Genomic DNA, 18,099 nt, shown 5'->3' with positions numbered 1-18,099 from the left:
AAAGAGGTTATAGTGAGGCACTTACAATGGAAGTGAATGGGGCCAATTTTTGGAGGGTTTAAAGTCATAAATGTGAAACTTATAATTTTATAAAAGGACTTTTATTGATTATTCTTTTAAAAGTTGTGTATTATTTCTGCTGTAAAGTTGTTTAAATTGCCATTTTCATGGTTGTTATAGGGTTTATGGTGTTACGTCGTCATGTCATCGAAGTTGTAAAATTGCATAGGCTGTAACTTTTCACAGAAATGCTTGGCAAGCAATTTCTTCACACTAAAATCATGTTAACATGCATATTATTCACAGCTTGTGGCTATAATTTTAAAACAGTGAGTATTTTAACATTAACGGATTGGCCCCATTGACTTCCATTGTAGATGCCTCACTGTAACCTAATTTTATTTTTATTTAATTTTTAAGAAAAGGAGGGACAAGTCGAAATACTTTTTTGTGTGGTAATCAACATTATGCCACAACTGCTGTCAATTGAGCTTAACTTGTATTGAACCGGGAATATTCCTTTAATTCGTGCCCTGAGGCGAGAATTTCTCACTCCGCCTTTGTTTTCATGCTCATAATTTCCTACAATGCCGAATGCTGAGCTTATGAATATTAAACTAGTCATGCTGACGTTTTGCATCCTTCCTTGAGCGACCAGTTTACGCCTAATTGATATTCATGAACCATGTCTTGTCAGAGCAGGAGTCTAGCGCCCTTCTTTCAGCCAATCAGTTGGGACGAGTGGGCCGATCATAAAATGACATTAATATTAATGAGCAAATCCTTCACCATAGCAGGATTCGTAACCTCCCCTCACGAAGAGACAGCAGGAAGTTTCGGTGCAGTTCAACTGCGGCCGCGGATACGTAATGTGCGCTGTGATTGTCTCTAGACGATATGTTTAACATGGCCAGAAAGACTTCGGATAGATTTGGTCAGGACAAAGCAGCACACTGGAGGGATTTAATAAATGGATTATAGCGGACAGTTGAACTGCAATTCATCTTTTCCGTCCGTCCGGTGTCAAACGAATGGCCAACGTGAAAGTCGCGATCCGAGTTCGTCCACTGAACTCCAGGTATGACAAGTTTTTATGGGATTATATATTGTATGAAACTGATTGTAAAAGTGCACGAGGCGTAATTTTCAATGGTGTCCATAAACAGACTAAAGTTGTTGGTTCTGTTGCTTTGTCTGGGAATGGAGCTGCACTGACAGCCAAGTGTTTATTTTGTGCACAACTGAAACAAATGCTGTCATTCAACAAAAGCAGAGCTATTGCCTGACCTCTACGTGCATATCTCATTCATTGTAATGCATATGTTTATCTATGATGTGACTAGTTGTACATTACCAATATAGGGGAGTTATATCATTTATTATGGTGCTACATATAAGTTAGGCAGTATTAAAAGACATAATGCATAAGCAATGCATCATTTCACCATGTGAGGTTGTTTTGAGCAGCAATATAGAGTGTTTGATGCCTGATACATGTACTATAATCTCCCAAATCTCCCTGAATCCCCTTAAACCCCTTCCCCCCAAAAGATAAACAACTTATTATCTGATACTGTGCTTTTTATATCTTATTTGTATATTTCCTATATGCTACTACTTGTTGTGTTATTGATATATGAAAAGTGATTTTACTTTAATTTTTGAGTGCAGCCTTTGGGGGAAACATTGATCTACAGAGTGTGCCCCCTGGGAGCCCAGTGCCCCACCCTCCAGCATTAGCCAAATTACTACAGTATGTGGGTGCTGTGCAGGGGGAGAGAAACTAAAGAAGCTCCTCCCAGACCCAGACTGAGACAAAAAGCTATCTGCGTGTGCTTGGCCCATAGAAATGGCTTGGCATTAGCCGTTTGCCTTGACATTTAAAAAGAGTCTCCCTGAAGTGTGCATCACAAAGGACAACTTCATGGCTTTCCGTCACTATTGTGCAAATAAAGAGGGGTTTTTAATAGGCAACTGTTGTTTGAGTGAATATGCGCATAATAAGTCTGTGACATTTTCTTCTTTTGCACTTTCTGACTTTGTCAAATGGCATATTGCTTTAAAATATTGAGTTGAAAGAATCGAATATTCTTGAGACAAAAAAGGACTCATTTCTTTTTACTAGTTTTGAATAGGCCTATATAGCAACGCTTTCACTATGAAATTAGTCAGAGATGATCACAGAATGTTCTTAACACAAATGTACAATTTCTTTAATTCAAAATTATGACTACAGTATCCTAAAACCACCTGTCCTTAGACCATAACTCAATATCATATAGATTAAGATATATATTAAACTTAGGAAAAAATACATGTAAATATGTATAATTAAAAGAAACATTACTACAATGTCTATCTTTTATTCGGGTGATTCCATGGAAATGGAACAAACCCCCTTTTAAATTGTTCATTTAGGTCTATATTTGACTGCATTATGGACACTACATGGGTTTTTTTTTTTTTTTTTTTTTTAATGGAAACTGCATTGTGTATCCACCTCTTATGAGGGATGCACCATTTCTAAAACAACATTTTCAAACAGCGATATTTCAGTTGCAAAAGAGGGATCAAAGGATTCAAAGGACTTCATGTTAATATGTTAATGTTAATAATCATTTTTCAGAAAGACAAGTGAATGTCTGAGAAAATATACACTTTGTCATAATTGCGAATTTGCATTACATAACCAGTTACATTTACAAGCTTATTCAAATGCGATCAAGTTGTGTGGTAGTTTAAAGGGATAGTTCACTAAAAAATTCATTTTTCTCATTATTTACGCTTTCTCAAGCCATCCCAGATGTTACTTTCTTTCTTCTGCTTCAAAGATTTTTAGAAGAATATCTCAGCTCTGTTGTACAACACAAGTGAATGGTGACCAAAACTTTGAAGCTCCAAAAACCACATAAAGGCAGCATAAAAGTAATCCATATGACTCCTAGTGATTAAATTCATATCTTCAGAAGTGATATGATTGGTGTGGGTGAGAAACAGATCAATATTTAAGTCCTGTTTTACTATAAATTCTCCTCCCTGCCCAGTAGATGGTGATATACACGAAGAATGTGAATCGCCAAAAACAAAAATAAGACGAATGTGGAAGTAAAAGTGAAAGTGGAGATTTAAAGTAAAAAGGACTCAAATATTGATCTGTTCCTCAACCACACCTATCACATCGCTTCTTAAGATTTGAGCACTTGAGTCTTATGGATTACTTTTATGCTGCCTTTATATGCATTTTAGAGCTTCAAAGTTTGGTCACCATTTACTTGCATTGCATGGACCAACAGAGCTGAAATATTCTTCTAAAAATCTTCATTTGTGTTCAGCAGAAGAAAGAAAGTCATACACATCTGGGATTGTATGAGAGTGAGTAAATGATGAGAAAATTAAACATTTTGGGTGAACTATCCCTTTAACTGAGAGCATTTCAATTGCAACACAAAAGACCAGGGTACGAGTTCAAAAGAGCATGCGAGTCGACACATGAACCGAAAGTGTCATAGAAGCTCCATGATATGACGTGATTGCTTCAGCAATTGTGTTTTTCATGTCACATTTGCTTTTATGACACTATTGGTTAGGTTTAAGGTTTAGGGTGGTAGGTTTTGTTGATTTAAAACTGGATAGAGCATTTACCTTTAAAACCTTGTTTGTTTGGAAGAACATTTAACACGCTTTTAGCACCACACAGTGTACATTTCACCTCGGAACTGCCGTAAAAAGTGTAATGAACCACGTAATGTCATTTTGCAAAAAATGTCACCACAGTCACAAAATTTTTATTAGATCAGGCAGATGTTTATATGACTATATAATACCCTGGCATTAATTAATTTAAAAAAAAAAGTAAACATTGCTGTAATGTTTTTTTTTTTTTTTTAATACAGCTGCTTTAATAAAGTCTTGTTGTTTCAACTTAAAAAGTACTTTTTCCGTGCTGCCTTAATTTTAAGTTGTGCCCACTTTAGAGGGAAAGTTTTTTAAACCGAACATAAAGTTTACTTAAATCAATGTAACTTGTTAAATGAGCTTAAATGTCTTTTTCAATCAACTTTATTCTACTTCAGTTCGAAATGGATATAGACATTCAATTCCTTATATCATCATGTAATACACTGTAAATATTTTTTTGTAATTTTAATGGTAAAAGACTGTAAAAATGCTACACTAAAAAAAATGTGAATTGGTTAATGGGTAGTTACCTTAAAATATATGGTACATTTTTTGTATTATATTTAAAAAGACATATACATGTAGTTTTACGGTAAAATTATGTAAAAAAAAAAAATATATATATATATATATATATATATATATATATATATATATATATATATATATATATATTTATGTAAAAATATAATTTTCTGTATAATTAACAGTAAAAATGTATATTATATTTAACAAGAGAGTACACTTACTTTTTATGCTAAATTATTATTAAAATTACGGTAAAAAACAATAATTGGGCGTTCCAAGAATTAGTTAATTTCATTATATTTTATGGGAATAGTTATGTTTCTTCTTGTTTTTAATATCAGTTACGTACATTGGGGTGTTCTGTGTTATATTTGATGTAGTTTAGTTAATGTTTACTGCATTATTTTAATTTCACATGTTACCCTGATGGTGTTCATTGTTTGTGTGAGTGACACTGAGCACTGTCTCTACATGTTTATTGGTCATTGCTCCTGGAATCGCCACTACTGATGAATTTCCTGTCATCATGTGCCCTTCTGTAATTACTACAGTGATTAACAATACATTATAAAGTGAAAAGCAGATGTTTACAGTTTCAGAAGGTTTATCAAGTTTATTATCTAATAATATAAACGATGGTAATGCACCGTAAAATATACAGGCATTAAAATTACATCCTGTAAACGGTGAATTTCTGACAATCACAGCTGCCAGTTTTTTACCGTAAATTTAACAGGATTCTTTTTACAGTGTATTATTGATAATTATAGAACCTTTATCATATTCAGACCAAGACACGCATGGGTCTCAACACTTTACACGCAAATCACAGTGATGGTTACAAATAATCAAATGCATAACTGTGTAAAAAGATGCATGCTGGGAATCCAAATACATTAGCTTGATGTGTGTTTTAAATTATGATAGCTAAAAGTCAAAATTATTTTTTTTACAGTGCACTGGAATTTCATTCTCTTGCATCAGTTTTATCTGCAACCCGATACCGGAGAGCTTGCACATGCAGCTGCCCTCTCTGCTCTCTCACACACTGACACACATATCCTGCTCACACTCGCACACACACCTGCTTTGGCTCAGCTGTGCGACTTATGGAGGAGTTTTCAGCAATCTGTTTTCATTTGAATTTGACCTAAGACATGCATTTCAGCAGAGCTGTGCAGAGTAATCCACCAGACCCCCACAGCCCTTCACTGTGCTGGCCTGGTCTGTCTGAATATGGGTCTGGATGTGATCAACCCCTCTCTCCCCAAATAAACATGTCTCAGAGGAATTCAGAAAGCTCATGATTGACCTTATTTAAAAAAATAAATTCAAAACATTCAATTGAAAACAAAAGATTTAAAGATCAATTAAGGAGTCTATTACTTTGAAAACCACTGCTAATATAACAAACATCACATTAGTGTACATCTTGCTGCATACAGTGCTGTGTACACTGAATACGAATTTTTTTCAACAATACGTGAAACAATGTGCATAATTTCACACAGTAGTATGCTACCTTGTCACATGAACTCATTACGTGCACAGTTAATTCAGTAAGTGATGTGGAGTAATTACTTTTCAAACAATAACTGGACTTTAATTCCATTTGTGTAAAATGTCTTAACTCTTAGCAGTCCAATCAAATAATGAGTCAACAAAAAGATGTTAAAAATCATTGCTAATATTGCTTCTGTTTTATATTCGTCACACTGGAATTCTGTATACTCCAGAAATAGTGAGAGTTCTATACTATTCCCACATATATATATACATATATATATATATATATATATATATATATATATATATATATATATACATACAGTACTGTGCAAAAGCCTTAGGCACATAAGATGCTTCACAAAAACATTGTCTTAAGATGGTTATTTATATCTTCAGCTTCAGTGTATCAATAGGAAGTATACATTTTAGACTCCCAAACATTCCTTTTGCATATAGAATAGAAGAACAGGGAGCCCTGCAACAGATGTCATTGTCCCCACAAAGCCCCCCACCGAACATCGTGTCAGTCTGAGATTACTTAAAGAGACAGAAGCAATTGAGACAGCCTAAATAGATAGAAGAACTGTGGCGAATTCTCAAAGAAGCTTGGAACATCCTATCTGCCAACAACCAAGAAAAACTATCCAGGTGTACCTAGGAGAATTGGTGCTGTTTTAAAGGCAAAGGTGGTCACACCAAATATTGATTTGGCTTTTTTTTTATGTTTACTGGACTTTGTATGACGTTAACTGATAAATGAAAACAATTTATGCATTATTTTTGAAGACATCCTCACTATGCAACATTTTTCCCAAGTGCCTAAATCTTTTGCACAGTACTGTATATATCATTTTACAATTTGCCACCTTCAATACGGAATGATCCTTTAGCCTGTTAAAGGATAAAAGGGCTTAACATTTATCATCATTTAATGAGGCACTAGTTTATAACAACAATATTAATGTGCATCTAAATGTTTACTTAGAAGTTTTCTGCACAATGTCTGGAAGTATCGTTCTGTCTCTGTCCTTGTTCTGCAGGGAGAGTCTAGATGGAGGACGGTTAGCTGTACAGGTGGAGGGCAAAGTGGTGAGGATCCGAAATGTGAAGGTGAGTTCATTTTCTTATTGCATTTGTTTACATTTTTCAACATTCATTGATGGATTAATCTAAGACATGCTTTAGTTTATGGTCCAAGAAAGACCTATTTTTTTAAACGCATTACAAACAGTAGTTGTACACACCAGAAATACAGCAGTTGTTGACATCTTGTTTCGTAACAGTTCAAAGAGTTAAAAGAGAAGGTGCTGTCAGGGTTAGATGGCTACTTGCAGAGTTTCTCAGTGACAGGAAGTTTACAGTGAAGATTATTCTTTTCCTGTTGGATTGCACATTTGTTTATTCATGCATCAAGTTTGAACTGGATACACATTTGAGTAGAGGCAGCAGCACCTCGTTATCACTTTCCCCTTTAAATTGGAAACCCTTAAATGCCTAAACAAACAGATAAACGCAAAACAGCAATACACTTGCGTGACAGGACACTTTTTCTGAATGTTATTCTTGTGACTAAAGTGAGTGCCTCAAAAACTGACTGGTGGGATGATTGCTAAGATGGACTATTTCTGTGTTGTGTTTTCGCTACTTTCGGGACCATTTGTACACACCATGGTAAGAAATAAACTAGGAGTGCCCCCAGTTTTTAAATACAAGGGCAAAAAGTGCTCCTAAAGTAAATTCCTCATTTTTTAAAATCTGTTATCTAAACTTTGATACAATTTATAATAGTATATTCTAGGCAAAAACAGTAGTTTAATATGGGTATGAAGCATTTGACATAAATGGATGTGTTTTTACACTTAAAAAAATTGACTTTTGCTGCTTGTTCAATTTACTTAATTAAAATGAACTAAAGCAACACAATTCTAGAACATTTTGTCACAACTTGATTTCATTTCTTCCTATCGATTTAAATTGGTAAAATGGAAGTTTACTTAATCCATTTGAGTTGGGACTACATGAATACTTTTTGTGGTGTTGATGTAGCATTGATTAAACTGGGCCATTCCCAGCATGCTTTGCACGAGTCTCATGGGAATAATTGTTAAAATGAAGTGTTATTTTGTGTGTTTTTATGAAAGATGAATATAAAGGGGGATACCTGTTTGTCTTTAATGCTTTAATATGTTGAGATTAGAAGAGTTTCTTTTATGTTAGAGTTTTGGGGGATACCATTACAGTGAAGAGAGCTTGAGCTAACAGATACTGTAGATGTTGCACATAACATTGATTGCTTGCTTCATTGAGCAAATACTGTGCATAGTTTAGTAACTATGCACAGTATTTGCTCAATGAAGCAAGCAATCAACCAGCATGCATTTAGCATGCCAACATATACTTTCACTAGTTAGAACATAAAGAAATAAGAGATTTATTTGAGTTGCATTGACACGTCTAATTATGTTAGGTTTATCTAATTCAACTAGGTTCTTTCTACACAAATGGTGTTTCTCAATGCTAAGAATGCAGAGAATGGACTTGTGTTCTTATGGAGACCAGTCTTGCCAAGCTACATTTGTAGAACGAACTCTGCTGCACTCTTCCCATCTGAGCGTATTTGTGGCCAGTTAGAGAACTATTGGCATTATTACACCAGTGATAGCATTATTATCATCAAACCAGTGAGGTTTTGCAGGACTAGTGACACATTGAAAGTCTTTTAACACTCATTTAGTTTACTCCGTGTGTATATTATGTTTTTAAAATGATGCACAACAAAACAACAAATTTTGATGGAGTATGACGACTCTCACAATCTGCCAGACTTTCTCGAACTTGCAGCAGGAATCTCTTGAGGGAAAACCCGAAAAATTTCCTTTTGTAGTGCCCTTGTGACTTCTGGGATTTTAAATTGGTTCTTGCGCACAAGTCACCATTCGATGCATCCTCGATTTTGCCTGATCAAGAACACATCTGGGTAATTTTATGCATTCTCATACTTTCCTTCTTGATTATTGGAATTAAACTTCGGCAGTGGATGATGACGTTGAACGAGTCCACGAGAATGAAAGAACACATAAGAATGCACATTGAGAAACAGCCAAAGTGATTGTGTTTATATTACATAGTAATTCTACATTTAGAAAACTAATTTCAAACATTTGGAACCACTGTCCGTGAGTGAATCAGCTAAAGAGCTTTTTTTTTCGCGTCTACGCTTAGAAAAAAGGTACAGAAAAATATTAATATAAATAAATATATATATATATTCATCAGCCAGTCAGATTTATTTATTTGTTCTTGTGGGTGTGGTCTTTAGGATGTGTCCCAGTCCAGGCCTTCTAGCTGGCCTTGAGTGACGCAATCACGCTTTAAGTGATGTACATAATTTGAAAGCGAAGAGCGCGAGATGCTGACGAGTCGGCTGTCACTGCCACTAACGCCAGTGAGAAAGAGATCCTTATGGATTTAAAAACCTGAGATGTTCTGCATGATCGTGCGATTGATTAATTAAACAGGAAAGGAGGACTGATTTTCACTTCAAGCAAATTGATAAGTGCTTTTTGCATTGTTATAGCAACATCAGGAGTTTTCTAAGTGCAAATTAGGCTGCTGGAGCATTCAGTGTCATATCAAGTTTTAAAAAGTAACTGTGTACCCCGACGAAACAAAATTTATTGCAAGCAAAATTTAAATCGCAAATATTATTAGAGAGCTTTTTCTTGTATTAGACCTCCTTGGTTCTGGCTTTCGTGCTTGGACGTTTTTTTAAATGTCAGTTGGTATTATTAGTTGGCTGCGACGTAATGTATGATGTCTTATTCATTGTGAAAGTGTGTTTTCTTAATGGCATGAATCGCACTGAAGACCTAGACTTAAAATGCATGGGCCACGGCTGGCATCCTAGGATCGTACAAAGCCACACCATCCCAACACCTGGGCCTATCAGATCATGTTTGAGTGGTGTTGACCCTGTCCTATAAGCCTCTAATCTGCAGAACAAAGCCAGATTTTAAAACTGTCAAGATCTGGAGCGAGGAAGCCACCTCACGATTGCAAGACTGTTTTGAGCTCACAGACTGGGCTGTATTTGCAAGAGTAGCCGACCTTGAGGAATATAGCACATCAGTTCTGGCCTACATAGACTTTTGCACTGAGAATGTTCTAACTACTAAAACCATCAAAGTGTTCCCAAACCAGAAGTCATGGCTGGACGGGAATGTACAGTCTCTGCTCAAGGAACGGGATGCAGCTTTTAAATCAGGTGACTCGCTGGCATACAGTAATGCCAGGAGAGTACTGAAGAAGGGCATCAGGAAGGCAAAGCACAAGTACAAGCAGCACATTGAGGGCCATTTTGAGAACAACAACCCGTGCAGCATGTGGAATGGAATTAAAGCCATCACTGACTACAAAGACTGTTCTACACAAAGCAATAATAACCCTTCTCTCCCTGACACCCTGAACAAGTTCTTTGCTCAGTTTGATGAGCAGAATAGCCAAGTTGGAGCTCACCCTCTACCACTACGGGACGAGCAGGCATTTGTCCTACAGAACCACCAGGTGAGAGCCACCCTGAGGAACATTGACATCAACAAAGCAGCAGGACCTGACAGAGTCTCAGGCTGCACACTGAGGGCATGTGCTGACCAGCTAGCAGGGGTGTTCACTAGCATTTTCAACTTTTCACTACAACTCGCTTCTGTCCCCACCTGTCTTAAGTACACCACCATCATCCCTGTGCCCAAAAAGTCTGCAGGGAAATGCCTCAATGACAACCGCCCAGTTGCTTTAACCCCTGTCATTATGAAGTGCTTTGAGAGAGTCATACATCAAGACCATCATCCCCAAGGATCTAGACAGCCACCAGTTTGCTTACCGAGCAAACAGATCTACTAATGATGGTGTCTCACTTGCACTTCACACAGCCTTGACTCATTTGGAGCAGCCAAACACCTATGTTAGGATGCTATTCATTGATTTCAGTTCCGCCTTCAACACCATTATCCCGCACAAACTCATACAGAAACTGGGCAACCTGGCCTAGCCACTTCACTCTGCTCATGGATTATGGGCTTTCTCACCAACAGACCACAACACATCAGAATAGGTAATCACACCTCCTCCACCCTCATCCTGAACACAGGCGCACCGCAGGGCTGTATGCTCACCCTTTTCACTCTTGACTGCACCCCAATTCACCACTCCAACACTATAATAAATTTGCTGATGACACCACCATTGTGGGCCTCATATCAGGAAATGAGGAAACAGCCTACATGGAGGTCCAACATCTTGTTGAGTGGTGTACAGACAACAACCTGGTGCTGAACACCACAAAAACCAAAGAGATCATTGTAGACTTCAGAAAATCCAGGAAGACCACCCATCCCCCTCTGCACATAAACGGAGAGGAGGAGGAGGAGGAGAGGGTCAATGACATCAAGTTCCTTGGAGTCTACTTAATAAAAGATCACACATGGTCCGTCAACACCTCCCACCTGGTGAAGAAAGCACAACATAGGCTATTCTTCCTGAGAATACTCAAGCAGGCCAGACTACCCACACAGCTCCTGGTGAACTTTTACCCGGAGCACCATAGAGAGCATCCTCACCCACTGTACCACAGTGTGGTACACCAGCTGCACTGGGGAAAACTGCAAAGACCTGTTCTGCATAGATAAAATAGCACAGTGGATCATAGGCTCTGAGCTCCCAAACGTAAAAAATGGCAAGCTAAAAATAAAAAAAATGTTTTTAGTCATTATACTTTTTTGTATTGTGATATATGTGATTTTTAATTTTAAGCAGTGGTGAATTCTCAGGGCCAGCAAAGCCTTCTCTGCTGGCCTAACATGCCAAATAAATAAATATTTTTCATCCTTTCATTCTCAATCACCTTTTTGCCTATGTATTTTTAATCATTTTCCACTCTAATTAATCTACAAACAAATAGAGAAAAAACAAAAGTTTATCCAGTCAAAATTTATTCCTTGATGCTTACAAGCAAAGTGTGACAACTGTTTCACAAATCGCATGCCGAAAGCCATGCCGAAGCAGCGCGTGAGTTTGAGCTCCACCCCCTCAGGCCTTCAGAATTTCTACAGAATCCCTCAACAGTGCAAATTAATGAGCAACTAAAGTCAAATTGTCAGATTCATCAGCCAATCAGATTGATTTATTTGTTCTTGGTGGGTGTGATCTTTAGGATGTGTCCCGGTCGAGGCCTTCTAGCTGGCCTTGAGTGACGCAATCACGCTTTAAGTGATGTACGTAATTTGAAAGCGAAGAGTGCAAGATCTTGCTGACCAATCAGCTGTCACTGCCACATCACCATTGAGAAAGAGATCCTTATGGATTTAAAAACAGGAGATGTTCTGCATGACCTTGTGATTTATTAAACAGAAAGGAGGACTGATTTTCACTTCATGTAAATTGGTACGTGCTTTTTGCATTGTTATAGCAACATCAGGAGTTTTCTAAGTGTAAATTAGACAGCTTGAGCATTCAGTGTCGGATCAAGTTTTGAATAGTGCTGCGTTCCATTCAACTCGGAAAGTCAGATTTCACAACTTCCTACTAGGAAAAGTGCAGTGGAATGCATCTTTAAGTCAGAATTACAACTTGTAGGCTCGTGCAGATATTCTCAACTCCGATTTCACGGAGATGCAGGGGCATGATGTCATACAAAAATGTCGACACTCAGGGAGATATACAAAGTAAGTGATAAACATTCACTTTATTAAGTAATATCGATTAAATGAGTTTGTTTCCACATCTCATGATATTAAAGCTTGTTTAACAAATGCCTGCAGAAACAGGTGTATAAAACATAATCTCTTTTGATAATCGTACACCTGAAGCACGAATGCTCGCGCTGCAGCATTGTTTATCAGTTGGGTTGCTAGGAGATATTTCTAATGAGAGTCAAACCACTGCTAAGCTAACGGGTGCGTTGCAGTTCCGAATATTGGGGAATGAAATGCATTAATGGTTGGAGATATCAAGTAGGAATATCCCTCATCCAACTTGAATGGAACGCAGCATAACCGTGTACCCTGACGAAACTAAATTTATTGCAAGCAACATTTAAATCGCAAATATTATTAGATAGATTTTTCCAGGTATTATAGACCTCCTTGGTAGAATCATATGAAAAATTATGATTTTTGAATGTCTGTTTGGGAGACGTTCATTTCACAAAACAGTCATGCTGCAGTTAAGTGTCCTTTCAAGTTCTGGCTTTCATGCATGGATGTGTTTTTAAAATGTCAATTAATTGGTATTACTAGTTAGCACTGACATAATGTACGATGCCCAAAGGCATAGGGTGTCTTATTCATTGTGAAACTGTGTTTTCTTAATGGCATGAATCACACTGAAGGCCTAGACTTTAAATGCACGGCCCGCCACTGATTTAAAGAAATAAACAAATCTTAATATAATTTTTTCTTATATAGCGCACCCCTAGTTGGCATGGTTTGTATTTTATTGTCTCTTTATTTAGTCTTCCATTTTAATATTTTTTGTTTTTGGCAAATGCTTTATGGCTTACGAAAGACATCCTTATACTTACTATATAAGAATTTTAATAACACTTTTAAACTTCATGTTTAACATGAAAAGGTCAAAATTTCCATGCTGTTTTGCACTATTTTTCCACAGTTTTGTTTTTGTGTTGGAGAGGCAAACTTTTTTTAAGTCATTATTCTTTTTCGAAAGAGTAGTTGTTGAACCACTTTTCCATAAAATGTCTGTTGTGATATACACTATAAAAAGTATTCGCTCACCCATCCAAATAATTGAATTCAGGTGTTCCAATCACTTCCATGGCCACAGGTGTATAAAATGAAGCACGTAGGCATGCAGACTGCTTCTACAAACATTTGTGAAAGAATGGGCCGCTCTCAGGAGCTCAGTAAATTCCAGCGTGGTACTGTGATAGGATGCCACCTGTGCAACAAGTCCAGTCGTGAAATTTCCTCGCTACTAAATATTCCACAGTCAACTGTCAGTGGTATTATAACAAAGTGGAAGCGATTGGGAATGACAGCAACTCAGCCACGAAGTGGTAGGCCACGTAAAATGACAGAGCGGGGTCAGCGGATGCTGAGGCGCATAGTGCGCAGAGGTCGCCAACTTTCAATCGCTACAGACCTCCAAAGTTCATGTGGCCTTCAGATTAGCTCAAGAACAGTGCGTAGAGAGCTTCATTGAATGGGTTTCCATGGCCGAGCAGCTGCATCCAAGCCATACATCAAGTGCAATGCAAAGCGTCGGATGCAGTGGTGTAAAGCACGCCGCCACTAGACTCTAGAGCAGTGGAGATGCATTCTCTGGAGTGACGAATCACGCTTCTTCATCTGGCAATCTGATGGACGAGTCTGGGTTTGGCGGTTAACAGGAGAATGGTACTTGTCTGACTGCATTGTGCCAACTGTGAAGTTTGGTGGAGGGGGATTATGGTGTGGGGTTGTTTTTCAGGAGCTGGGCTTGGCCCCTTAGTTCCAGTGAAAGGAACTCTGAATGCTTCAGCATACCAAGAGATTTTGGACAATTCCATGCTCCCAACTTTGTGGGAACAGTTTGGGGATGGCCCCTTCCTGTTCCAACATGACTGCGCACCAGTGCACAAAGCAAGGTCCATAAAGACATGGATGAGCGAGTCTGGTGTGGAAGATCTTGACTGGCCTGCACAGAGTCCTGACCTCAACCCGATAGAGCACCTTTGGGATGAATTAGAGCGAAGACTGTGAGCCAGGCCTTCTCGTCCAACATCAGTGTCTGACCTCACAAATGCGCTTCTGGAAGAATGGTCAAAAATTCCCATAAACACACTCCTAAACCTTGTGGAAAGCCTTCCCAGAAGAGTTGAAGCTGTTATAGCTGCAAAGGGTGGGCCGACGTCATATTAAACCCTATGGATTAAGAATGGGATGTCACTTAAGTTCATATGCGTCTAAAGGCAGATGAGCAAATACATTTGGCAATATAGTGTATGTACATTTTACAGAATATCTTAATAGAATTTGTTCTTATATCACCCACCCCAAGTTTGCATGGTTTGCATTTTAATGTCTCTGGAGCCATAAATACTCCCTTACGTTATGCACTTGATTAATGGATTAATGAAATAGCAGAAGCCACATCTGGTCACCTGCTGTGAGCTTAAGAGAGAGCTCCCTAAGAGAAGTTACTTAAAAAGAGACGATGGGCTGCCAAAAGACAAGAATTGCAGGCTGACAGAGAGAATTCATAAAGAAATATAAAACTGCATAAGAAAGACACATATTCACACTTTATCTTCAAGTTGTATTTGTTCCATAACCCCACACACGCTCTGTATTAGAGAATAAAGTAATCTCTGACTGGACCATTGTTCTCTTTGACACCAGAGCACTGGGGCAGAGATCAGTCTTTTTAACTATGATTGATGAAAGCACTGAGCTCAGTGTGAACACTGCCACTTTAAGTGCTAACATGTGAATGAGAACCCAGAGTCCTACAGAGATATGGAAGAAATTTTGTTAACTTTAACTTAAAGGGTTAGTTCATACAAAAATGAAAATTCTCTCATCATTTACTCACCCTCATTCCATCTCAGGTGTGTATGACTTTCTTTCTTCAGCAGAATACATTTGAAGGAAAATAGAAAATATCTTAGCTCTATAGGTCCTTAAAATGCAATTGGATGTTGATCTGATTTTTGAAGCTCCAAAGGGAACAGGCAGTCAGCATAAACGTCATCCATACGACTCCACTGGTTAATGTCTTCTAAAGCAAATCGATCGCTTTTGGTGCGAAAAAGATAAATATTGAAATACTTTTTAACTATAAATCATCGCTTCCGGTCATCAGCAGTACGCTCGTGAGATGTAATCACGTTGGCATGTTCACCCGAGGATAGATGCACGTGCGACACCTTGAACGAGTGGTGCTTTTTACAGATGAGGAGGAACGCTGTCCAGAAGCTTCGTTGGCTTTGGTTTAGATCTGTATTTGTATCAGTTTGTTTAATCACAATGGTGCGTTTCTGTGCTCATCCTGGATGCCTCAACCGAGAGAAAAACGTGAGATTCATCCGTAACATGCCAGCACGAATACACCACATGTGAATGCGCATACAGCTTCTGACCAGATGATTTATAGTTAAAAAGTACTTAAATATTGATCTTTTTCACACCATAAGTGATCGTTTCGTTTTAGAAGTCATTAATTTAACCAATGGAGTCAGTATGGATGACGTTTATGTTGACTGTCTGTGATTTTGGGAGCTTCAAGTTCAAAGGTCGGATAACCATCCACTTGGATTTTAAGGATCTACTGAGCTATTTTTGGACTGAGCTATTTTTCTACTTCGTCAAATGTTCCGAGATGTTTTTAGGTTTTGCGTATGTATGTAACAATGCTTTTGGGAAATAGATTGTATAGTTAACGTAGCACATAAAAAGTGCTTATGTTTTGGGAACCTAGGCCTATTGGAGCATGGCCATATTATCTAATCTGATTTTGTGTGTTATTATTGAGCCTTAATATAACGGTGCTGAGTGCAGTGTTAGGGCTCATTAGTGAAGCTGTGGGCTGTATTGTGAGATCATTAAGTCAGCTGCGGGATTGCTATTGTGTGAATAATTACACACCAGAGCTGTGAATGTAACATTGCCAGGGTGACGGGCTGGCGATGCCCGGGCATGTTTCTGCATGCTCCTTTTACTGTCCTCCTGCACACACTGTGCCATGAAGATTGGTTTAACTGGGTGAATAAAGAGCTGTTGTAAAAGTGTGTTTGCTGACATCTAGGTAGTTTCTTTTTACTGACAGTTGGGTCATGCTCGGATGCTCATGTCATTTGTCTCTCAGACTAACTGTTTCCTAATTGATGCTTTTGAGTACATTAAAGAGTATCCCAGCCATAGGCTGCAGGCACACAGGCTTGGTTTTTGGCATCCATGTGGTGTAACATTATTAGTGGAAAAATTTAGCTCATAAAGGGGCCAAGGGCTGGTCTCCCAGTAACAGATTAAATGTTGTTGAAAGAACAAATAGATTTTCAATGGGAAATCACTTTTATCATAGAATGTAATGTAGTTTGTGGCAAGACTTAATCTGGATATGAATCCATCCTAATGAAGGGCTGTCAACCGTTAAAACTGCTGTATACGAAAATTGCTTAATAGAAAACATGGCTGGGAGAATAACGAACATAGAGTGTGCAATATGATCTTCAAAGATGTCTTCAATCATTCCAAGAGAGAACATGATATCACTAGTGCCAGTGACTACTTATATGATGTAATTTGTGTTTTAAAAGTTAGGGATTTCAATAAACGCTAAACCTAAGTATTAAACTTTGGTACATATCTTCTGAATGATACCTCAAATCGTGTGGCTTATTGAGGAGAGGTGTGTTATTACTTTTTTTAAGCTATCAAAAAAAAAAAAAAAATCCTATAGATTTACATCTAGAGGGATCTGAACAATATTTTGGGATTAGGAGCTGGTTGCACCAGCCTGTGTGTAAATTACAACTTAGCCTAGTTGTCGGGTAAAGGGGCACTGAGTTTCAGCTTATTCACAACTTAACATTTGAGCGTTGCACCATTAAACTTCGATGAAAAGTAACTCCACGTATAAACAAAATATTTGCGGTTGGAATAATAGGGCAGACCGATTGGATCACATCAATAAGCTCATGTTTTGCATGACAGACTTTCCTCATTTAGACGTATAATGATGATGATATTTACACTCTTTTACATTTACGAGAGAGAACGTCATCTGAATAAATGACTTGGCGGCTCTTAAGCATAAAACCTCTCTAAATGCTGCACTTTCCGGTGTGCGTCTCCCGGTATCACTTGTAAATGCCAAGTTTCAACATGAAATAGTAAATGTATTGAAATAGTAGTCATTGATAACACATGTTAATGTAACAATAGTTAAGGTTTTACTGATCGTCCTCATATTTAAATACTTAAATACTTACTTCTAAAAGGCTCCCACAGCAGTGTGGCAGGTGTCTGAATGTTCTCAAACAGTATACCATTGCTCGGCTGCTTCAAACTTCTTTTTACCCCTGAACGAAGAACGAAGAAGTTCTCCGGAAGTATATCAGGGCCTTAAGTCTTGCCTTAAAAACAAATGGTGCAACCAAAGTAAGATGAGAATTAGTTACAAACTAACTAGTAGTCACTAAGCCCCTAGTGTGAACTTTATGTCCCAACTGATATAAGACCTTACAAATGGCTGGTCCAGCCCTACCCAAAATATCATTGAAACTTAAGGTTCTGCATGCAGAAAACCCTAGCAAATGCAAAGTAACACACTAAAAACACTCGATGCACCTTAGGAACAGAATAACCATGCCCTAGCAGCATGATGACT

The 18,099-nt window shown here is 37.9% G+C and overlaps 1 protein-coding gene across 1 annotated transcript in view; it reads left to right on the top strand.

Annotated features, from left to right (window-relative positions):
- Window positions 1–521: 521 nt before the first annotated feature.
- Window positions 522–18,099, top strand: part of stard9 (StAR-related lipid transfer (START) domain containing 9) — a 66,500-nt gene continuing 48,922 nt past the window's right edge. The window contains exons 1-2 of the mRNA XM_051722209.1: window positions 522–1,078; window positions 6,756–6,825. Of these exons, the coding sequence (XP_051578169.1) occupies window positions 1,032–1,078; window positions 6,756–6,825 (117 nt within the window). The 5' untranslated portion in view covers window positions 522–1,031. The remainder of the gene's footprint in view (window positions 1,079–6,755; window positions 6,826–18,099) is intronic.

Source organism: Myxocyprinus asiaticus, chromosome 17, assembly GCF_019703515.2.
Source record: "Myxocyprinus asiaticus isolate MX2 ecotype Aquarium Trade chromosome 17, UBuf_Myxa_2, whole genome shotgun sequence".
NCBI classification, from domain to species: Eukaryota; Metazoa; Chordata; class Actinopteri; order Cypriniformes; family Catostomidae; genus Myxocyprinus; species Myxocyprinus asiaticus.
The sequence above is the reverse complement of the archived record's forward strand: the minus strand, read 5'-3'. Positions and strand labels throughout refer to the sequence as shown.